Source organism: Salvelinus sp. IW2-2015, linkage group LG18 (genome assembly GCF_002910315.2).
Source record: "Salvelinus sp. IW2-2015 linkage group LG18, ASM291031v2, whole genome shotgun sequence".
NCBI lineage: Eukaryota > Metazoa > Chordata > Actinopteri > Salmoniformes > Salmonidae > Salvelinus > Salvelinus sp. IW2-2015.
Genome location: NC_036858.1, coordinates 53,773,969 through 53,799,545, shown reverse-complemented (window position 1 = coordinate 53,799,545; position 25,577 = coordinate 53,773,969). Strand labels below are relative to the sequence as shown.

The window sequence follows — 25,577 nt, the reverse complement described above, 5'->3', positions numbered from 1 at the left end:
TTAGCCTGCCCTATTTTCCTTGCTGACTGTAGGCTATTCTGTTATATATGTCTGATGCATTTCATTAGCATAAAAACACAGGAATTTAGGTTTCACTGACACCTTGTGGCGGTAAGKCACTGTTACCAGCCAGCATCTTAGAGGTAATGGGTACATTTTTGGAGCTGAGGAGACAGACAGAGAGGGCAACTGTGACGGTAGCAGGCAGTGTTTATAGGTCGAAACCCACAGTGTTATAAAGTTTGACACTGCAGTCATGGTGAGCAATGTTTGTCACTCTCCACAGACACAGAGGTAGAGTCCCATCTCAGCCAAGGAGAGGTTCACCAGAGACGGATACTGCTTGTCACTGGAGCATCGCTCCAAACCCTCTGGTAATGCCTTGTGTTTAATTAGCATAAACACAGAATTGCATTTCCATACTATTAAATCCTAAATGATAAAGAGCCATTGGTGAAACGGAGGACGGGGTAAAGAAAGCCCCCTTTACAGAGTCTGAAGAGATCATATAGCAAGTGATCTTTGCCCGTTTAATGACCTGCTTAGGCTAGTTATTGCCCTGAAGTAATGACATCAACACTTCATGTCACACAGTATGAGGTGTGTGTTAACAGACTATTAACAGTTCTCCATGTCTTCACACACACACCTAAATGAGATGGAATGAGAAGGTTGTGAATACCAGATGGAGTGCATTGAGCCTTTACCAGACAGAAATTTTGTGGAAATCCAACTTTTCTCGCAAGCTGCTTCGACAATCAGGAGCTCTCTCCCTGCCTCTGTCTGTAACTCAGACTTGGTCAATGTTTGAATCAAGGCTTGATTAAAATGTATCTTCTCAGAACGGTCTTTTGGTTAAACTYGTAAAATAAAAAAATGGTAGGTATATTTTTCAGTTTGCTAATTTCTTGCTGTTTAATGTACATCACTAGTGATTTTGCTTGTGTGTTGCAGTGCACACACTTATAGTGCATTTGGTAAGTATTCAGACCCCTTGACTTTTCACATTTTGTTACGTTAMAGCCTTATTCTAAAATTGATTGAAWYWTTTTTTTCATCAATCTACACAAAACACCTCATAATGACAAAGCAAAAACATGTTTTTAGACATTTTTGCAAATGTATYACAAATAACAGACTGAAATATCACATTTACATAAGTATTCAGACTCAGTACTCTATTGAAGCACTATGCTTCACTAAAGGGATGGTGCCAGGTGTCCTACAGACGTGACACTTGGCAKTCAGGCCAAAGAGTTCAATCTTGGTTTCGTCAGACCAGARAATCTTGTTTCTCATGGTCTGAGAGTAATTTAGGTGCCTTTTGACCTTTTATTGAGGAGTGGCTTCCGTCTGGCCTCTCTACCATAAAGGCCTGATTGGTGGAGTGTTGCAGAGATGGTTGCCCTTCTGGAAGGTTCTCCCATCTCCACAGAGGAACTCATGAGCTCTGTTAGAGTGACCATCAGGTTCTTGGTCTTGGTGGTTCCAAACTTCTTCCATTTAAGAATGCTGCATAAATGTTTTGGTACCCTTCCCCAGAGCTGTGCCTTGACAGAATCCTGTCTCGGAGCGCTACAGACAATTCCTTCAACCTCATGGCTTGGTTTTTGCTCTGAGATTCCCTGTCAACTGTTGGACCTTATATAGACAGGTGTTTGGCTTTCCAAATCATGTCCAATCAATTGAATTTACCACAGGTGGACTCCAATCAAGTTGTAGAAACATCTCAAGGATGATCAATGGAAACAGGATACACCTGAGCTCAATTTTGAGTCTCATAGCAAAGAGTCTGAATACTTACATAAATAAGGTATTTCTAAAAACCTGTTTTCGCTTTGTCATTACTGAGTATTGTGTGTAGATTGATTAAAATTAGGCTGTAACATAACAAAATGTGGAAAAAGAGAAGGGGTCTGAATACTTTCCAAATGCACTGTACTTTTCCACACAAGTTGATGTATTTGCATGTCCTTTAAAACTTTGTTTTCTTGACTTTGAGAGCTGTATAATGAAATGTATAATTATCATTAGCCTGGTATTTTCCCACTGGCCAAGAGACTGACTGACATTTTCACTGATCTAGTCAAGTAATACATGGAATCACATTGAGCGGGTGCTCTGTCTAACACTTTATATTCATTAAGTAAGTAGCCTTGCACGAGCCTTGGCTTGTGTGAGCCGGAAAGTGCTCTCCTGTTTCGGTAGCGTGAGGCAGTTTGATGTACTAGTACACCCCCTAGACAGGACGCTATACAATCGCAGGGCCCTACCAACAATCTATCTCCGTCATGCTCATTGCCAAGCAGAGATGCAGCGGGTACCATTTTCAGAGTCTTTGGTATAACTCAAACGGGGATCGAACTCCCAACCTTCCAATCTCTGGACGGACAATCAAACTAGAAGGCCACTGAGTTGGTAAACACTTTATAATACCACTCACATATTTACTTGGTAAATACTTTTCAGCAGCATTAGTTTCACTTCACCCTCTTTATGCAAACAGTTGTGTTAATCATGTGTATGTTTTTACAAAAATCTACAAAAATCTGCATCTGAATTAAGCCATTCCATTTTCACTTGCAGAACAAGTATTTTGAGATTKTCTTTATTAATTGCAGATCCCCATTACTCACTTCAACGCCAAGAGGGTGCCTTCCGTACCAAACTATTGGCATACTTCAAACCTGGTAAGCGCAACCTTGGCAACCACAGGGATACAGTTTAGCCTGCATGGCGTTAYAAATGTTCACTTGTTTCAGAAGGGTCCTGATGGGAATTTTACGTTTTCAGTTGATTTGCTATTTTATGGCAAGATAAAGAAGCCCCGTGGTACTTTAGGTACAGTTGGAATGAATGAGTGCCCTTACAACATCAATATAACTATTCAGTGGGTACACATGAAYGTTCAACACTACACAACTAAAGTATGTATCACTTAACTAGCACAACAGGACAAAATCTATATACTGGCATAAGCAGTCATGTCAGCATGATAATAACCTTAGCATTGCTAGCGCCACACAGGACCACTAAAGTTACAACAATACAGTACTGTAACACTCAAATCCAATKAATACATATAAAACTGCATATGAGTAAGTAAAAGTCTTACCTAATTTTCAGGTTTCCTGGCTGCGGTTGTCCATCATAAATGGAGACTATGTCAAAGTCCTCTTCAAGAGCAAAGGTGTGAAATGACAACTGTATCCTGTTTCGTTCTCCTGTAATGATGATCCAGGTACAGTTGGCATAGTTTGGGTAGCCRTGGGGAAAGCCAGGACTCTCTATCGTTCCATTTAGTCCTTGTACAACACCACCACAAGTTTGACCTGAGGACAAAGATCAAAGACAGACATTAGATATAATATGGGTCTTTTAGATTTTCAATCTAAGAATTTACACATTGTACCACAAAACTTTTGGATATAACAACACTGAACCCGGTGAACTACTCTGTAGGGAAACTCCTTCAGCAATATTATACGTGACTCACAGAGGGATTTCTCTGGTGTCCTGATGAACCGTCCTCAAGTATGCCACTTAAACAGCATTTTTGTAGCATAACAAAGCATCCCATTGACCATTAGAAGCCTCAGGTCTGAATACAATAACCTCTCTTCACAAACATTAAATATAYATGTGTTTGGGTATGTTTTAACGTGTTGACATATGCACATTGATGGTCAATGTTCCTCAATGTTCCATTTCACATTTCTCGCTTTCTCGCTGCGTCATATCGTATGCAGCATAGGGGGACCTTCCAATATCTTGGCCTATTTATGATTGAAAAGCAGCATGTGAGAAATACAGCACACACACAAATGCTTGAACACACCATGATTATACAAGTCATTAGGCTATACCTCATCAAAGAGGTGTAGAATCTTTTATAAAAGGAGATTATTGTCCTTTCAACCTCTCGAGATTTGCAATGAAAGAGTAACAAGGCTAAATCCTGACATTCTTTGGCAAGAACCATTTACTCAAAGTAAATAAACAGAGTGTGTGTATGTAGATGTCAAGCATTGAATTCAATTAAATGTGCTTGCTGCTAATACTCCCGGCAGACATTCGTRTCAATCGAAACCCACTCATAGAAAGAAGACAGACATCATTTTAAAATGTTGTTGGTGGCTATGAGAGTAGCTGAAAGGCTAGGGCTAATTTTAATTATCTGCCACTGGAAAACATTGCTCTCAATTTCCTATCTGTTGATGTATTTTAATTACCATTGTTATTCTTAGAACATAACGTCAGAAATATAAACAGTCCACAATTTTCTAGACTAGTGCTCTAAATTGATAAAGGGTGATGGAACTACAAGTATGGGGGTCTGTTCATATGTAAGAAAAACCCTATTTTCAGAAACAAACAGAGAATGAAARAATGATGAATTATCAAAGCTTTGTCAAAGCTTCTGAGCCAATATATTCTAACTATGGTACCATCAAATTATTAAATCATAATACCTCTGAAATCAAACACAGCAATAAAAACTTAATCGGTAGTGACAAACAAAACAGAATAGGCTTGTCACGTTCCTGACCTTATTTCCTTTGTTWAGTCTTTGTTTWGTTGGTCAGGACGTGAGCTGGGTGGGTATATTMTATGTTATGTGTTTCATTGGTTTAGGGTTGTCTAATTGGCCTGATATGGTTCTCAATCAGAGGCAGGTGTTTTACGTTGTCTCTGATTGGGAACCATATTAAGGTAGGCTGTTCTCACTGTTTGTTTGTGGGTGATTGTTCCTGTTCGTGCGTTCATTGTTTTTCATTTGTTCACATGTTCAGGACTGTTAGCGTCGTTGGTTTTGTTTTGTTTATTGTTTTTGTTCGTCTAGAAAAGTATTCTAATAAATATGGATACATACCACGCTGCGTTTTGGTCCTCCGATCCTTCTAACTTATCCTSCTCAGACGAGGAGGATTACGACGGCCGTTACAAGGCTACAGTAATTCTAAGGTAAAACTAGGTATTCATTAAGCAGCGAATTAAAACAAGTAGATGTGTTTACGCATTAGACGGTGTAACCAGGGGGACCTTCCAATAGCTTGGCTTATGATTGAAAAGCAGTATGTATGAAATCAGTGTCATGTTGTATTGTTAACTAATGGACCAAACCTATAAAGGAACTAAAACCAAATAAATAGACAGCAGATGGGACATGCTATATCTCTAAGAGTTTACATTAATTGAGCACTCCAAATATGCCTAAAACATGCTCAGGCTGTAACCAGATGATGCTGGATTTGTTTGATGCTGGACACCCTCAGACATCTGTATATTGTTATCAAATTTGATTGGTAACATACACATATTTAGCAGATGTTATTACGGRTGTAGCAAAATGCTCTCTAAAAGTGTAATAGTAGGGAACTTTCTGTTCCAATACACTTTGTGTACAAACAATATTTGTTGGCATATTATTTCATATTGTATTTGTTAGCAYGAATGATAACCAGGGTTGGGTAGGTTACTTTCTAAATGTAATCTGTTACAGTTACTAGTTACCTGTCCAAAATTGTAATCAGTAACGTAACTTTTGGATTACCAAAAGTCAGTAACGTAATCAGATTACTTTTGGTTACAAAATKTAATATTACCAATTGAACGACATCATTTGTAGGATAAATAAATGTTACAGTTTACATAGCTAGTCATAAATGGATGTTGCATTTTACATTATAGGTTGGTTATTTAGGCTTCTTCTAACCCATTAGAAGAAGCCTACATGGGGGGGGGCATCATGTTGTGGGGGTGCTTTGCTGCAGGAGGGGCTGGTGCACTTCACAAAATACATGGCATCATGAGGAAGGAAAATGATGTGGATATATTGAAGCAACATCTCAAGACATCAGTCAGGAAGTTAAAGCTTAGTTGCAAATGGGTCTTCCAAATGGACAATGACCCCAAGCATACTTCCAAAGTTGTGGCAAAATGGCTCAAGGACAACAAAGTCAAGGTATTGGAGTGACTATCACAAAGCCCTGACCTCAATTCTTTAGAAAATGTGTGGGCAGAGCTGAAAAAGTGTGTGTTAAGAGCAAGGAGGCCTACAAACTTGACTCAGTTACACCAGCTCTGTCAGAATGGGCCAAAATTCACCCAATCTATTGTAGGAAGCTTGTGGAAGGCTACCTGAAATGTTTGACCCAAGTTAAACAATTTAAAGGCAATGCTACAAAATACTAATTGAGTGTATGTAAACTTCTGACCCACTGGGAATGTGATGAAAGAAATAAAAGCTGAAATAAATCATTCTCTCTACTATTATTCAGACATTTCACATTCTTAAAATAAAGTGGTGATCCTAACTGACCTAAGACAGGGAATGTTTACTAGGATTAAATGTCAAGAATTGTGAAAAACTGAGTTTAAATGTATTTGGCTAAGGTGTATGTAAACTTCCGACTTCAACTGTATAGTAATATGATTAGGCTATTTCTTTGCATTAAAAACCAAAGTCTGTCAGATTTCTAGTCATTCCAATTAATTGAATGTCCCTTGATCTTCAAGAATAGGACTTGGACATATAGATTAGGCAAATTGTTTTTACACGAGTATAACCCAAAAACTAAGGATTTATTAGCCTATGTTTATCTTGTTGTCATGGAGGACTAATTGGGCTCGTTGCTTCGAGTTGAAAAAKAAATGCTGCTCTCATGGAATGGCTATTTGCATGTGAACAATGTATGCCATATGCTGCATTTGCTATAGGYCTAGTTTATGTTTTTGTTGGTGACACTTTAATATCTCGATAATTTGTAGCTGTTTAAGTCTATCAAAAGTGTGCGAATTTGAGCATGTGTCCATTTTTCTTTTATCAGCACAAATTAGACTGAGCAATAAAAGCCCCACTCATAGTCTTCTTAAATTAAACTAGTTTTTTGACAGTATGGAGCACAATACCACTGAGAAGTTTAGAAGGGAGGAACTTCCTCAAACTTTTCCATAGTCTTGGATCACCACTATGCAGCTGTTGGAAGATCACATTTTTCACTGGCTGTCCACTGGTCACAAAAACAATGATTGATAAGCAGCTTAAACTTCTTAAATTCAACCATTATTGGGTTAAAATACACATCTACATTTGTGAACAGCCATTCACAACAACAAAAACCCGTAAGGTGCAAATAGCTAAATGAGAGAGTAGCAGTGTGATTCACATCAATGCGCTATGTAGATATCAATAAGTGTAGCTTCTATGCAACCAAGAGAGTGYGTCCAGCGCAATGTAAAAACTCTATAAAAACTCTCTTGGTTGCATCGAAGCTATCATTTATTTATTTATTTTTATTTAACCTTTAACTTCTTTGGCTGCAGGGGCAGTATTGAGTAGCGTGGATGAAAGGTGCCCAGAGTAAACGGCCTGCTCCTCAGTCMYAGTTRCTAATATWTGCATATTATTAGTAGTATTAGATAGAAAACACTCTAAAGTTTCTAAAACTGTTTGAATTATGTCTGTGAGATTAACAGAACTCATATGGCAGGCAAAAACCTGAGAAGTTCCACTTCCTGTTTGGATTTTTTCTGGGGGTGCCATATTTTCAACCAAGCTCTCATTGAAAATACAGAGAGATATGGATGGGTTTTCACTTCCTACGGCTTCCACTAGATGTCAACAGTCAATAGAACTAAGTCTGATGACTCTAATGTGAAGGGGTCGAATGAGACAGAAATCACTGCCATGAGGTGACCATGCATTCAACACGCGCGTTCACGTGAGAGGCAGCTCCGTTCCATCTCTCAATTGAAGTTAATGTAATTCTCCGGTTGGAACGTTATTCAAGATGTATGTTAACAACATTCTAAAGATTGATTCAGTACATCGTTTGACATGTTTCTACTGACTGTAACGGAACGTTTGGACATTTCGTCACGTTATAGTGGTCGCGCTTTGAGACTTTGGTAAGGGTGTTTGGTAAACAATCCGAAAGTAGCTMATTTGACATAAATAACGGACATTAACGAACAAATCAAGCATTTATTGTGGACCTGGGATTCCTAGGACTGCATTCTGATGAATTCATCAAAGGTAAGGAAACATTTATCATGTATTTTCTGGTTTCTGTTGAGTCCAACATGGCGGCTAATTTGGCTATTCATCTGGCTGAGACAGCAGATGTTCTGATCTTTGAGAGAGGTAGTTAGCAAACCAGGCCAAAGACCCCTCGGAGACACCAATACTCCTTAGTATTACTACCACACATATACTCCCAATACTCCCACATATTATATTCATCCAAGCTACTCAATACTGCCCCTGCAGCCATAAGAAGTTAACTTTTTTTTTATATATATAAATAACTGTGGGACACAAAACAAAGTCAGTGTAGAACACAATTTGCCCAACATGCGTTGCGCTAACTTTCAAAAAATATTTTCCTATGAACGAAGTTGCACAAACATGTGTCTTTTCACACGAATTAAGCCACACAAAAAACGCACGAAATCTGCTGAAAGACTTTTTGTACATATTTGCACGAATTGAGTGTGAGATTGTGTTGCAACATGTGGTCAGACTCGCTCAGGCCGAATAAACTTAAACTTGCGCCTTTTTTCAAAGCTGATTTAAATGTCACCAGTGCAACAGTATTGAGATCCACAACAAGGGATTCATTTTTGACTAGTTTGAACTGACCAACATTAAAGCTGCCCTTGCAGAGGACCACCTTGCACTCTTGAACAAGAAATACAGCTTTAATTGTGCCACTGATAGAACTCTTTATTGATTTATTAACATTATTACTGCAGTAGCCAACCCGGGGCTGACGGTCAATACATTCCCATAATTTGCCTCAATAACAACCAAGCAGGGGCCAGATATTGAGATACATTGCATTGAATAAACAACCATATAACTCCATTAATAAAGATATCATTTCAATYTATGATGAATAGCCAGTTGGTTGCTTCTCCAAGGGGGTTGTAAAAGCAACAGCAAATTACCATTTTATTAATGCACAGTAAACATGCTATTAGCAGTCATGTATTAGTGACACCCAAATGAGTGATCTCTGCATGCTTTGTTAGAACAGGGACATCCAGTGATGTTCAGAAAAACAACAGTACAGYACAGAAGCATTTCTGATGAAATAAGGTACCTACTCAGGTGAGATCGTAAACAAGATTACAACATAATGATGCTCTTATTCTAACCTATCATATAAGGTCAGAACAAACTGTTTGAGGAAAGCTATTGCATTGACAATAACACATCAAGATTGTGACACTGTTACGATGCAGCATTGTGAGTCATTGGAAAAGCAGGCAAATCCATGTTTCAATTACAGTGGAATATGATTCACTGACACAAAATCATCTAAAKGACATTTGCAAAAGGGCGAACAACAATCTCCTACAAACATTATCATGAGACGATTGTTGCCATTGTTTTCTCTAAATTCCTCCATGAATATCAGATGTGCCTTTGTTTCATTATCAAATCTAAAATGGCAAGCTGTTAAGGTTCTCAGCTTCTTGTTCATAAGAAATACATGTATATATACCATTCACAAGAGTAGCCTAACGAATTATATCTGCACAGTGTGCAATRATTCCACTGTACTATTTAAATAACATTGACCATGTCTGCTGTCTCTCCATGCCAGTGTTAATTTTTGCAGGTATTTTAGATGTAGTTTTAGTCTTAGTTTTAGTATTAAAATACATTTTAGTCTTAGTCACATTTTAGTCATTTCATCCTTTGTTAGTTTTAGTTATTAATCAGTTGACTAAAACTGGACAATTTTAGTCTAGGTTTCGTCAGAGTTTCTATGAAACAATTAATATTTAGGCTACCTCTAACTTCCATGATGTGCACATTCAGATAGCCTTGTTCAACTAGGCCTCCTACCCCCTTGTATACCTTAGCTGGCAACATTGATATTGTGGCAGATACTAAACAATGCCAGCCATAATTAACCACATAAAGCCTTGGCTAACAGGTTTTAAACAATTACAGCTATGATTTTCTCCGCATCATAACCGTCAAGGAGGGTAAATAACAGKGGTTTCCTTGAAAAGGGGCGAATTTCAGCTTTTCAAAAATACCAGAAGTATTACTGTACTCCTAATACTCAACAAATATCATTAGTTTTTCACATAAGAAAAAAGCAACYGCAACTGACATTTGCGGACCGTAGAGCGAGAGCAGCAACACAGATGAATGAATAACTGCGCACATGGGATAATAGAGCTTCTGATGTGATCAAAGCAAAAATAGCCTACATGATAGTAAGAGAGAGAGTAAACATTATTGTTTCTAGACTAGTTGAAGTTAGTTACAAGTGAAGTGTCCTGGCTATGTGTAACGGATGTGAAATGGCTAGCTAGTTAGCGGGTACGCGCTAGTAGCGTTTCAATCAGTTACGTCACTTGCTCTGAAACCTAGAAGTAGTGTTGCACCTTGCTCTGCAAGGGCCGTGGACTTTGTGGAGCGATGGGTAACGATGCTTCGTGGGCGACCGTTGTTGATGTGTGCAGAGGGTCCCTGGTTCGCGCCCGTGTCGGGGCGAGGGGACGGTTTAAAGTTATACTGTTACATATGCATCAATTCAACAGATTGACGAGTGACTGAAGTGACCGCGTGGGAGAGCCTGATAGATCAGCTCAATTAGGACACTGAAATATGTTAGTTCTGTCAATGACAGGATTGCATGAAGTATTCTGCATGCATGATTATAATTGTACAAAACAGATGAAAATAAGCTTAATGTCAAATGGAATGTCCATTAGTCTCACATGGAATTCTATTCTTGTCACATTTCTGTTGACTAAAATGAAAAGTAATTTGTAATAGTTAGTGGTTTTACCAGGACATCTCGCTATCGTCATAGTTTTAGTCAGAAACAAATTGGTCGTTGACAAGGATTTTTTATCATAGTTACTGTTCACAAAATTAACACTGCTCCATGCAATGCATTTCCAGTCATATTGTTTCACACCCACACAAATACTATAAATAACAGTAGCACAAAATCCACCACCTGTATGTAACCCATCGACAACCCATAGGGGCAAAAAGCTTATCTTTAGATGCATTGTTTACATTCAGTTACAGAAAGACGAAAAGGAATATCAAGGATTCGCCCAGTCCATAGATGTAAAATGTTTGTTGACAGTAGGTTGGACCTTAATAATCACCGTGGCAACATTTAAAGGAACCGGGAGCACATATCACAGGACATGACACCTTGTGTTTTTTCTCAAAGTTGCGGGAATGACAAGGGTCTTACTTATATCAGTACATTCATAACAACCTAAGCATTATGAAACTTAGATTAAATCAAATTAACCTCACGTAGCAAATAAGCCATTCATTTTGTTTGTTGACCAAATTGGACACTCTCATTGACCTCCACACAAAAACTCATTGCTTGGTGTGTCTAAAAAAAAATGCCACCTGCTGGAGAGAGACAGACTTTCTACCAAATTGGGCGTCTCTCTTCACCTCTTCCTCTCTGGCATGAATATCTGGATGTTAGGAGTAAAGAGTCCTGATTTTGCTGAGTTGCAGTACAGAGGTGAGTCAGGTACTTTGCTTGTTATTGTTGTTTGGCAACATCAAATACTGTAGTTGTAATCCCCTAAAACGATACTTGATTTTTATTTCCATGGTGGGTGATAGAATTGTGTTTTTGGTACCACACTGTTTTCAGACATGATTTATGRCATACACAGCCAGAGACATTGTACATTCTGCATGTAYGTTTGGCCAAGTGAGAGTAGCTGTAGGTAATTGCTGTTTCACACTGGGTTGCATGCTAGCAGAACAGAACGTCATATGTGAAGATGACAATGGAGGTCACAGGTCTGTCCCATGATTCAGTGTAAATTATTTTTTTAAATTCTACAAGCTAGAGCCTCCTGACAACTGGTTATACACATACTGACACTGTTCAGGGCACTGACAGCTATATACAGTGCCTTCGGAAAGCATTTAGATACCTTGACTTTTTCCACATTTTGTTAGGTTACAGCCTTATTCCAAAAATATATATTTTTAATCCTCAGCAATCTACACAGAATACCCCATAACTACAAAGCGAAAACAGGTTGTTATACATTTTTTCAAATGTATTAAAAATAAATATTTTAACATACATAAGTAATTAGACCCTTTGCTATGAAACTCAAAGTTGARCTCAGGTGCATCCTGTTTCCATTGATCATCCTTGAGATGTTTCTACAACTTGATTGGAGTCCCCCTGTRGTAAATTCAATTGATTGGACATGATTTGGAAAGGCACACACCTGTTATATAAGGTCCCACAGTTAACACTGCAAATTAGAGCAAAAATTAAGCCATGAGGTCGAAGGAATTGTCTGTAGAGCGCCGAGACAGGATTGTGGTGAGGCACAGATCTGGGGAAGGGTACCAAAACATTTCTGCAGCATTTAAGTTCCCCAAGAACACAGTGGCCTCCATCCTTTTTAAATGGAAGAAGTTTGGAACCACCAAGACTCTTCCTAGAGCAATTGGGGGAAAAGGGCCTTGCTCAGGTAGGTGACCTAGAACCCAATGGTCACTCTGACAGAGCTCCAGAGTTCCTCTGTGGAGATGGGAGAATCTTCCAGAAGGACAACCATCTCTGCAGCACTCCACCAATCAGGCCTTTATGGTAGAGAGGCCAGACAGAAGCCACTCTTYAGTAAAATGCACATGACAGCCTGCTATGAGTTTGCCAAAAGGCACCTAAAGACTCAGACCATGAGAAACAAGATTCTCTGCTCTGATAAAACCAAGATTTAACTCTTTGGCCTGAATGCCAAGAATCATGTCTGGAGGACACCTGGCACCATCCCTACCGTGAAGMATGGTGGTGGCAGCATCATTCTGTGGGGATGTTTTTCAGCGGCAGGGACTGGGAGACTAGTCAGGACCGAGGGAAAGATGAACGGAACAAAGTACAGAGACATCCTTGCTGAAAACCTGCTCCAGAGTCCTCAGGACCTCAGACTGGGGCGAAGGTTCACCTTCCAGGGGTGCACATGCAGGGATGCACTGTCAACTGTGGGACCTTATATAGACAGGTGTTTGGCATTCCAAATCATGTCCAATCAATTGAATTTACCACAGGTGGACTCCAATCAAGTTGTAGAAACATCTCAAGGATGATCAATGGAAACAAGATGCACCTGAGCTCAATTTTGAGTCTCATAGCAAAGGGTCTGAATATTCAGGTAAATTAAATATTTCTGTATTTTTTTTATTTGCAAACATTTCTAAAAACCTGTTTTTCACTTTGTCATTATTGGGTATTGTGTGTAGATCGATGAGGATTTAATTTAATTTAATCCGTTATAAAATAAGGCTGTAATGTAACAAAATGTGGAAACATTCAAGGGGTCTGAATACTAGCTAGCTAGATAGCATAACGGAGTTAAGAACTTACCCTAAGCTGACTCCACAGCTACCTGGAAAAATATATCAATCATTACATTTCTAGTGGCTCAWCCCGGTGGAACATTGTCAAGGAGGKCTGTAATGTGTGTTGCCCCAGTATGGGGCAATCAGACAGTTGAGGAAGCAAAGCTGTTAGGAGGAGGCTAAACAACAATTTATTTAGGAAGCTAAGCTGTTAAGCAGCAGTCGGGGGCGAAGGATACTGTGTGCTAGCTAGCTAGGACTCCAGTACACAGGCAGGAGGCGTGGGTGACACCGGTGTCACACAAATAAAAATTGTGACACAAGCATGAAGATGGGGGGGGGGGGGGATTAATGTGCCTAATTATAAGTTGAAAAAAAATTATATAGTAGCACAGAAAGCTGGGAATCTCTTCTTTTAAATAGTGGCCAGTCAAAACTAAGTTTTCACAAACGATTACGCAATGACTGAGTTTATAAGAACACGTTTCACTATAGGCTATATGTCAGGGCTCTCCAACACTGTTCTGGGGGTCCTATAGGCTACATTTAATTTAGAGTTATTTGGCCACTTTAGTTGTGATACAAATCTTATCAATACATATAGGCCTATGGGCTGCGTGATACGACTATTGATTATTTTAAAAAGTTGCAAAAAAATKTATGTGCTATGTTTCCTGCCATAGTAGACTGCACATGCTGAACAGTTTCTCATTCACAAGTGATAATGTTCTCACATATCAGACTATTCTCAATGTATTCTTGTCTTTACATATATTAACTAATATATGTGTGAAATGAATTTTGATTTAGACATTATCATGCACCTGTCAGAACAGGGCCAGGGGGAAAAAATTACATTTCATCCATATGCACTTGAATATTGAATGGAGGGAACTTTTCCCAGTGTTAATTTACATGCCAGACAGGTAGGCTACTCCGGTTGTAAAAGGAAGCAATGTGCTTAATATGAGGTAAGTTTAGAAATAAATATAGCCTAGCAATATAATGCTGGGATCCTACWCTTTTTAAAAGAAGCCATCAAAACTCTGTTTTCACACTCGCAATGACTGGGATCTGGCTCKCGCTATGCGACAGGTGATATTCCGTTCAAACTCTGAATGCCTGGTGCTTTCCAACCCTGTTCCTGAAGAGCTAGATTTTAGCTCCAACCTCAGATGTTACTAACCTGATTCAGTTAGCTAATTATTAGACTCACATCCAAAATGCGTCCAAATGGCTGCTGTTGTGTTTGGCTTTGAATTTGAAACAAGACTGCATTCGCATTGATGTCAGAGTAATAAGAGGGACAATAGAGTGTTGAKTACAAGGGTCCTGTTTCCCAAAAGCTTCTTAAAACTTCTTACGGCTGAAATCCCGTTAACGGGATCGATATGACAACAGCCAGTGAAAGTGCAGGGCGCCAAATTCAAACAACAGAAATCTCATAATTAAAACTCCTCAAACATACAAGTATTATACACCATTTTAAAGATAAACTTGTTGTTAATCCCACCACAGTGTCCGATTTCAAAAAGACTTTACGACGAAAGCATACCATGCGATTATGGTTAGGTTCGAGACCCACTAGTTCACAGAAAAACAGCAATTTTTCCAGCCAAAGAGAGGTGTCACAAAAAGCAGAATAAAGATAAAATTAATCACTAACCTTTGATGATCTTCATCAGATGACACTCATAGGACTTCATGTTACACAATACAATGTATGTTTTGTTCGGTAAATTCATATTTTATATCAAAAATCTGAGTTTTACTTGGCGATTATGTTCAGTAATGTTTTTCTCCAAAACATCCGTTGATTTTGCAGAGAGCCACATCAATATACAGAAATACTCATAATAAACATTGATAAAAGATAAAAGCGTTATGCACGGAATCTATGATAAACTTCTCCTTAATGCAACCACTGTGTCAGATTTCAAAAAAGCTTTACTGAAAAAGCACACCATGCAATAATCTGAGTACAGTGCTCAGAGACCAAAACAAGTCATACAGATACCCGCCATGTTGTGGAGTCAACAGAACTCAGAAATAGCATTATAAATATTCACTTACCTTTGATGATCTTCATCAGAATGCACTCCCAGGAATCTCAGTTCCACAATAAATGTTTGTTTTGTTCGATAAAGTCCATTTATGTCCAAATACCTCCYTTTTGTTYGCGCGTTTAGTTCACAAATCCAAATTCACGAAGCGCAGGCCAGACAAAAAGTCAAAAAGTCCCATTACAGTTCGTAGAAACATGTCAAACGATGTATAGAATCAATCTTTAGGATGTTTTTATCATAAATCTTCGATAATGTTTCAACCGGAGAATTCCTTTGTCTTTAGAAAGGAAAAGGAACGCAGCTACCTCTCACGGGCGTACGCCTGACTGAGCTCATGGCATTCTGCCAGACCTCTTAGTCAATCAGCTCTTATTCTCTCCCTCTTCACAGTAGAAGCCTGAAACAAGGTTCTAAAGACTGTTGACATCTAGTGGGAGCCCTAGGAARTGCAATATGACCCCATATACACTGTATATTGGATAGGCAAAGACTTGAAAACCTACAAACCTCAGATTTCCCACTTCCTGGATGGATTTTTTCTCAGGTTTTTGCCTGCCACATGAGTTCTGTTATACTCACAGACATCATTCAAACAGTTTTAGAAACTTTAGAGTGTTTTCTATCCAAATCTACTAATAATATGCATATCTTAGCTTCTGGGCCTGAGTAGCATGCAGTTTACTCTGGGCAACTTATTCATCCAAGCTACTCAATACTGCCCCCAGCCATAAGAAGTTAAGGCTAAGTTCATCGTTAAAACCTTCGTTGGAGCTGTTTCCCAAAACCATCGTTATTAAGTAAGGTTGATGTCCATGCCCCCATCAAACATCGAATTAGCATAATAAAGAAATCCCCATAAAATTCCCTCAGTTTAAGATAGAGATCMGTTTTTTCGCTTTGGAAGCGTCTCAATCCACCGCATCCGCCTATGTAACACTTCCACATCTGCAGAAAGGTAACAGAGCGGTGTTTGTCAGACCATGAGACCGTAAATCGGTCTTCTCACAAAAGTAATCTGTAGCGTCCAATCACTTTGGCCTACAAATATTATGATCCCTCTATGAGACTCTAACAAACACGATGGTGTTCTCCGTTTTGCTCTACGACCTCCACAAGTGTCAGTAGACTTGTCTGAATTCGGTACAGCTGATCTGCCAGCTTCTGTCTGTAGCGTCCGAACCGTTTGGTACACATTCTATACAAAGGTGAGACTCTTACAAACATGTACAGTGACTTGCAAAAGTATTCACCCCCTTGGCGTTTTTCCTGTTTTGTTGTATTACAACCTGTAATTTAAATGGATATTTATTTGGATTTCATGTAATGGACATACACAAAATAGTCCAAATTGGTGAAGTGAAATTTCAACAAAAAAAATTATAAGAATTTCAAATGGAAAAGTGGTGCTTGCATATGTATTCAYCCYCTTTGCTATGAAGCCCCTAAATAAGATCTGGTGCAACCAATTCACATAATTAGTTAAATAAAGTCCACTTGTGTGCAATCTAAGTGTCACATGATCTGTCACATGATCTCAGTATATATACACCTGTTCTGAAAGGCCCCAGAGTCTGCAACACCACTAAGCATTGGGTACCACTAAGCAAGGAGCACCACCAAGCAAGCAAMACCATGAAGACCAAGGAGCTTTCCAAACAGATCAGGGACAAAGTTGTGGAGGAGTACAGGTCAGGGTTGGGTTATAAAAAAATATCAGAAACTTTGAACATCCCACGGAGCACCATTAAATCCATTAATATAAAATGGAAGGAATATGGCACCACAACAACCCTGCCAAGAGAGGGCTGCCCACCAAAACTCACAGACCTGGCAAGGAGGGCATTAATCAGAGTCAACAAAGAGACAAAAGATAACCCTGAAGGAGCTGCAAAGCTCCACAGCAGAGATTGGAGTATCTGTCCATAGGACCACTTTTAGCAGTACACTCCACAGAGCTGGGCTTTACAGAAGAGTGGCCAGAAAAAAGCCATTGCTGAAAGAAAAAAACAAGCAAACACGTTTGGTGTTCGCCAAAAGGCATGTTGGAGACTCCCCAAACATATGGAAGAAGGTACTCTGGTCAAATGAGACTAAAATGTAGCTTTTTGGCCATCAAGGAAAACGCTATGTCTGGCACAAACCCAACACCTCTCATCACCCCGAGAACCACATCCCCACAGTGAAGCATGGTGGTGGCAGCATCATGCTGTGGGGATGTTTTTCATCGGCAGGGACTGGGAAACTGGTCAGAATTGAAGGAATGATGGATGGTGCTAAACACAGGGAAATTCTTGAGGGTTTCAGTCTTCCAGAGATTTGAGACTGGGACGGAGGTTCACCTTCCAGCAGGACAATGACCCTAAGCATACTGCTAAAGCAACACCCGAGTGGTTTAAGGGGAAACGTTTAAATGTCTTGGAATGGCCTCGTCAAAACCCAGACCTCAATCCAATTGGAAATCTGTGGTATGACTTAAAGATTGCTGTACACCAGCAGGAACCCATCCAACTTGAAGGAGCCAGAGCAGTTTTGCATTGAAGAATGGGCAAAARTCCCAGTGGCTAGATGTGCCAAGCTTATAGAGACATATCCAAAGAGACTTGCAGCTGTAATTGCTGCTAAAGGTGGCTCTACAAAGTATTGACTTTGGGGGRGTGAATAGTTATGCACGCTCAAGTTCTCTGTTTTTTGTCTTATTTCTTGTTTGTTTCACAATAAAAAATATTTAGCATCTTCAAAGTGGTAGGCATGTTGTGTAAATCAAATGATACAAMCCCCCCCAAAATCTATTTTAATTCCAGGTTGTAAGGCAACAAAATAGGAAAAATGCCAAGAGGGGTGAATACTTTCGCAAGGCACTGTACATGTCGGTTGTTTTACTCTAGGACACCCACAGGCCTCACAAGACTCATCTGAAGGTCCCCCAGTAACAGTTGAAAAAATGAATGAAAGTATACAGTATCAGTCAAAAGTTGGGACGCACCTACTTATTCAAGGCTTTWTCTTTATTTTTACTATTTTCTACATTGTGGAATAATAGTGAAAACATCAAAACTCTGAAATAACACATATGGAATCATGTAGTAACCAAAAAAGTGTTAAACAAATCAAAATATATTTTATAGTTGTCACGTCTAACAACCATCATCACGCGCACCTGGCATCATTCATTACACGCACCTGTGCTTCATCACGAGGCACACCTGGACTCCATTACCTCACTCATTACCTCCCCTTTATCTGGCACTCCYTTAGGTTCATTCCMCAGGCAGTATTGTTTCTGTGTTTCATGTCAAGATGCTACGCCTATGTTGTATTGTGCCATGCTTGGACTCACTCATCGCGTCGGTACTCTCATAGCTTCTCTCCCTCCCTCAGTGAACACTTTGGATCAGAGCCTGAACCAAGGTAGGGTTCACATGCCTCCCCACGGCGGTGTGACGCAGATGGAGACAGCTGGGGCTCKGTCTCTATTGTGGTCAAGGAGGGCACCAGCTCCAGCAKTGTCCGGTACGTCCCAACTTGGGTTCCACGTGAGCAGAGGGACGGTCACATGATCATCCTCCTCCTGGGGCATGTGTGAGTATTCCCTCTTCATCACTTTCTGCTAAACCCTTTTTGGTGTCGATCACACTAGTTGACTGTCCCTCATGTAGTTTTAATCCCAGCCCCCGTCCCTGCAGGAGGCGTTTTGCCTTTTGGTAGGCCGTCATTGTAATTAAGAATTTATTAACTGGCTTGCCTAGTTAAATAAATGTACTGTTTCTACAGCGTTAGTGGTTTCCAGTGCCGCGGGGAACTTTACTGACCAGAACCTTGCCAGCTCTCTTAACATCACCTCATACTCTCTCTCCTTTCCCGGTTCAAGCCCTCGATAATCGTCCACTAGGTTCTGGGACTATCACACACATCACCAAACCACTCACCCTCACTGTGGAGTCCATCCATCAGGAGAACATTCCCTTCATCACAAGATCATCCTTRGCTTCAACTCCGTAACCCCACCATCTCATGGTTGAGAATGAAAATCACGGACTTGGCACCCGAATGCCAGAGGGCCTGCTTTSCCGTCACCTGAAGTTCCACGTCGGTTGAGAGTCCTGTGGTTGCCCTTCAGCCCAACATCCCAGAGGTATACCAGGATCAGTGGGAGGTATTTTCCAAAACCCGCACCACCTGTCTCCCTCTTCATCGCCCTACCCTCTGTCAGTGGCTGAAACCAAGGCCATGGAGGAGTACACCATGAGGCGCTCCAACAAKGTTTCATCCGCACGTCCACTTCTCATGCGTCTGCAGGCTTCTTCTTCGTGGCCAAGAAGGATGGAGGGTTAYGCCCGTTTATTGATTACAGAGGACTTAATGAATCACCAAGTACCGTTACCCTCTCCCGCTGGTGCCAGCAGYCATCGAACAGCTCCGCAGGGCCTGGTTCTTTACCAAATAGGACCTGTGGAGTGCATACAATCTCATCCGCTTCTGGGAGGGGGATGAATGGAAGATGGATTTAAGCACGATGTCTGGTCACTATGAACACTTGGCGATGCCAATGCGCTGTCAGTGTTCCAGACWTTCGTCAACGAGGTGTTYGGGGACATACTTGGACGCCAGGKGTATATCGACGACATCCTGGTCTACTCCACTACCATGGAGGATCACATYGCTCACGTCTGAGTAATCCTGGAATGCTTCCTGGCTAACCAACTTTTTGTCAAGGCAGAGAAGTGCCAGTTTCAGCCCGCAAGTAGTGAAGATGGACATCAAGAAGGTAGATGTGGTCAGGTCACGGCAAATCYCAAACACCATAAAGGGGTTACAATGATTTTTGGGGTTTGCCAACTTCTACTGCCGTTTCATCAGGAACTTTAGCTCCATCGCCTCTCATCTCTCTCAAGGTTGGTCCCCGTAAGTTGGTGTGTAGTCCAGCAACTGACAAGGCTTTCCGCCTACTGGAGGGACATTTCACCTCTGCCCCATTGCTGAAACACCCAGATCCCACAATACCCTTCGTGGTGGAAGTGGATGCTTCAGAGGTGGGAGTGGGGGCAGTTCTGTCTCAACGACAAGGTAATCCACAAAAATGTATCCATGTGCGTATTACTCTAAGAAACTGTCTCCTGCAGAGGAATTATGACGTCGGCAATCGAGAGCTCCTGGCGGTGAAGTTGGCATTAGAGGAGTGGAGACACTGGCTGGAGGGTGCCAAGGACCTATTTCGTCATCCTCACTGACCATTGCAACCTGGCGTAYGTACAGACAGCGAGGAGGCTGAATCCGCGACAAGCAAGGTGGGCCCTTATCTTTACGAGATTTGACTTCACGCTGACCTATCACCCAGGTTCAAAGAACAGCAATGCCCTGTCCCGTCAACGATTCGGGAGAAGGTCCRGTCCTAACTGCACCCATAATCCCTCTCGAGTCGTGGACCCTGTGGTCTGGGACGTTCCATCACTATCAGGACACCGGGCCCAGGCCATTAGCAACTTGAGGGCCATTAACAAGTTTTCTAGTCTACWAACAACCATCAGTACGATTCATTTAAAGGATGCAGTTTTGGAGAATCCTAGTTACCGTGACTCAACGGTCACATGGAATTTCACTATGTTCTTGACTGCCAGTGTGGCTGTATTTATGTTCTCCGTTACAGCCCTAGAACTCATGCATTAACCAGACTAGAATAATATAGTTTAGAGCTATGTAACACTGAAGAGGGCATTTATAAAGTCTGGATCTTTGTAAACATTATACCAAATGGAGGAAGAATGCTATCTCCTTTTGTCTATACTTTTGTATGATCTAATCTAGGTATTCCCAAACGGGGGTACGCGCAATGACGTTGGGGGTACACCAAATAAAAATGTGATTCACATTTAAAAAAAAAAAAACGTTAATTTTTTACAAAAATGTCTTCACATTTTCAAACAGTCCATTAATACACTGCTCAAAAAAATAAAGGGAACACTTAAACAACACAATGTAACTCCAAGTCAATCACACTTCTGTGAAATCAGACTGTCCACTTAGGAAGCCACACTGATTGACAATAAATTTCACATGCTGTTGTGCAAATGGAATAGACAAAAGGTGGAAATTATAGGCAATTAGCAAGACACCCCAATAAAGGAGTGGTTCTGCAGGTGGTGACCACCAGACCACTTCTCAGTTCCTATGCTTCTGGCTGATGTTTTGGTCACTTTTGAATGCTGGCGGTGCTTTCACTCTAGTGGTAGCATGAGACAGGTCTACAACCACAAGTGGCTCAGGTAGTGCAGCTCATCCAGGATGGACATCAATGCGAGCTGTGGCAAGAAGGTTTGCTGTGTCTGTCAGCGTGTGTCCAGAGCATGGAGGCGTACCAGGAGCAGGCCAGTACATCAGGAGACGTGGAGGAGGCCGTAGGAGGGCAACAACCAGCAGCAGAACGCTACCTCCGCTTTGTGCAAGGAGGAGCAGGAGGAGCACTGCCAGAGCCCTGCAAATGACCTCCAGCAGGCAAAATGTGCATGTGTCTGCTCAAACGGTCAGAACAGACTCATGAGGGTGGTATGAGGGCCGACATCCCAGGGTGGGGTTGTGCTTACGCCCAAACCGTGCAGGACGTTTGGCATTTGCCAGAGAAACCAAGATTGGCAAATTCGCGCACTGGGCCTGTGCTCTTCACAGATGAAAGCAGGTTCACACGCACATGTGACAGACGTGACAGAGTCTGGAGACGCGTGGAGAAACGTTCTGCTGCTGCAACTCCTCACAGCATGACGGTTTGGGGTGGGTCAGGTCATGGTGTGGGGTGGTTTCTTTGTGGGGCCGCACAGCCTCCATGTGTCGCGCAGAGGTAGCTGATGCATTAGGTCCGAGATGAGATCTCAGACCTTGTGAGACATATGCTGGTGCGGTTGGCCATGGGTTCCTCTAATGCAGACAATGCTAGACTCATGTGGCTGGAGTGTGTCAGCAGTTCTGCAAGAGGAAGGCATTGATGCTATGGATGGCCCGTCCTCCCAGACTGATCCAATGGACATTGGGATCATGTCTCGCTCCATCCACCAACGCACGTTGCACACAGACTGTCCAGGAGTTGGCGGATGCTTTAGTCAGGTCTGGGAGGAGATCTCAGGAGACCATCGCGCACTATCAGGAAGCATGCCCAGGCATTGTAGGGAGGTCATACAGGCACGTGRAGGCCACACACACTACTGAGCCTCATTTTGACTTGTTTTAAGGACATTACATCAAAGTTGGATCAGCCTGTAGTGTGTTTTTACACTTTATTTTTGAGTGTGACTCCAAATCCAGACCTCCATGGGTTGATAAATTTGATTTCCATTGATAATTTTTGTGTGATTTTGTTGTCAGCACATTCAACTATGTAAAGAAAAAAGTATTTAATAAGAATATTTCATTAATTCAGATCATTCAGATCTAGGATGTGTTATTTTAGTGTTCCCTTTATTTTTTTGAGCAGTGTATTTTCCAATGGGGCTATACATTTTTTTTTCTCGCCTGAGTAGCCTCACTTCCCTGCCAAAAATTCAATTAAACATCTAGTATTCAGCAAAATTCAGCAAAATAACAACACAATGTCAAATACAGGTAGCCTAGTCATAATTAACATAATTCACATTAACTGTTACTGTCTCGTGGGAATTCCACTAACGGTCCGTATGTAGCCAAACTTAGCTGCTGTGCATTCCGTTTGCTCGAAAATGGCTAAATGGTTTAAAAAAGCAAGGACCGCGTCCATAGAGAAACTGCTACTACCAGCAGTCCTGCACCTGTCGACGACACAAGTTCTGCTTCCACGAGCACATCCAATGCTAGCATTATTAATTGTACATTTGTTGTTAGCCCAGCTAGCATGGACACTGACAGTTATGAATCGAATGCAGCCGAAGAGCTACTGCCCCTTCACCCGGGAAAGCACCGAACAACAGACAGGGACGTTGGACCATCGAAGAGACCCAAATATGATGAGAACTACATTGATTTGGGGTTCACATATATAGGGAGTAGTGCCTTTCCACAGCCACAGTGTGTTATATGTGCAAAAGTACTATCTCACAACTCGAGCACATACCTATGTGAGAGTGGATTCTCGGCCCTCACTAGCACTAAATACAGGCACCGACTGTGTGTGGAAAATGATTTAAGACTGAGACTCTCCATCCATTAATACACTGCTCAAACAATAAAGGAACACTTAAACAACCAGATGTAACTCCAAGTCATCACACTTCTGTGAATCAAGACTGTCCACTTAGAAAGCCACACTGATTGACAATAAATTTCACATGCTGTTGTGCAAATGGAATAGACAAAAGGTGGAAATTATAGGCAATTAGCAAGACACCCCAATAAAGGAGTGGTTCTGCAGGTGGTGACACAGACCACTTCTCAGTTCCTATGCTTCCTGGCTGATGTTTTGGTCACTTTTGAATGCTGGCGGTGCTTTCACTCTAGTGGTAGCATGAGACGGAGTCTACAACCCACAAAGTGGCTCAGGTAGTGCAGCTCATCCAGGATGGCCATCAATGCGAGCTGTGGCAAGAAGGTTTGCTGTGTCTGTCAGTGTAGTGTCCAGAGCATGGAGGCGCTCCCAGGAGACAGGCCAGTACATCAGGAGACGTGGAGGAGCCGTAGGAGGGCAACAACCCAGCAGCAGGACCGCTACCTCCGCTTTGTGCAAGGAGGAGCAGGAGAGCACTGCCAGAGCCCTGCAAATGACCTCCAGCAGGCCACAAATGGCATGTGTCTGCTCAAACGGTCAGAAACAGACTCCATGAGGGTGGTATGAGGCCCGACATCCACAGGTGGGGTTGTGCTTAAAGCCCAAAACGTGCAGGACGTTTGGCATTTGCCAGAGAAACACCAAGATTGGCAAATTCTAGGTACCGAGATGAGATCCTCAGACCCCTTGTGAGACCATATGCTGGTGCGGTTGCCTGGGTTCCTCCTAATGCAAGAAAATGCTAGACTCTCATGTGGCTGGAGTGTGTCAGCAGTTCCTGCAAGAGGAAGGCATTGATGCTATGGACTGGCCCGCCCGTTCCCAGACCTGAATCAATTGAGCACATCTGGACATCATGTCTCGCCTCACACCAACGCCACGTTGCACCACAGACTGCCAGGAGTTGGCGGATGCTTTAGTCCAGGTCTGGGAGGAGATCCCTCAGGAGACATCCGCCACTCATCAGGAGCATGCCCAGGCATTGTAGGGAGGTCATACAGGCACGTGAAGGCCACACACACTACTGAGCCTCATTTTGACTTGTTTTAAGGACATTACATAAAGTTGGATCAGCCTGTAGTGTGTTTTTACACTTTATTTTTGAGTGTGACTCCAAATCCAGACCTCCATGGGTTGATAAATTTGATTTCCATTGATAATTTTTGTGTGATTTTGTTGTCAGCACATTCAACTATGTAAGAAAAAGTATTTATAAGAATATTTCATTCATTCAGATCTAGGATGTGTTATTTAGTGTTCCCTTTATTTTTTTGAGCAGTGTATTTTCCAATGGGCTATACATTTGGTGAGTTTTTTTTCTCGCCTGAGTAGCCTCATCCCTGCAAAATCCAATTAAACATCTAGTATTCAGCAAAATAACAACACAATGTCAAATACAGGTAGCTCTAGTCATATTAACATCATTCACATTAACTGTTACTGTCTCGTGGGAATTCCACTAACGGTCCGTATGTAGCCAAACTTAGCTGCTGTGCATTCCGTTTGCTCGAAAATGGCTAAATGGTTAAAAAAAGCAAGGACCGCGTCCATAGAGACACTGCTACTACCAGCAGTCCTGCACCTGTCGACGACACAAGTTCTGCTTCCACGAGCACATCCAATGCTAGCATTATTAATTGTACATTTGTTGTTCAGCCAGCTAGCATGGACACTGACAGTTATGAATCGAATGCAGCCGAAGAGCTACTGCCCTTCACCCGGGAAAGCACGAACAACAGACAGGGACGTTGGACCATCGAAGAGACCAAAATATGATGAGAACTACATTGATTTGGGTTCACATATATAGGGAGTAGTGCCTTTCCACAGCCACAGTGTGTTATATGTGCAAAAGTACTATCTCACAACTCGAGCACATACCTATGTGAGAGTGGATTCTCCGCCCTCACTAAGC

The 25,577-nt window shown here is 41.5% G+C and overlaps 1 protein-coding gene across 1 annotated transcript in view; it reads right to left on the bottom strand.

Moving 5' to 3' along the window:
• The window catches only part of LOC111977959 (CUB and sushi domain-containing protein 1-like), a 638,095-nt gene that overhangs the window by 385,276 nt on the left and 227,242 nt on the right, over positions 1-25,577 (bottom strand). Inside the window, exon 2 of the mRNA XM_070448606.1 lies at positions 3,116-3,332. Within this exon, the coding sequence (XP_070304707.1) occupies positions 3,116-3,332 (217 nt within the window). The remainder of the gene's footprint in view (positions 1-3,115; positions 3,333-25,577) is intronic.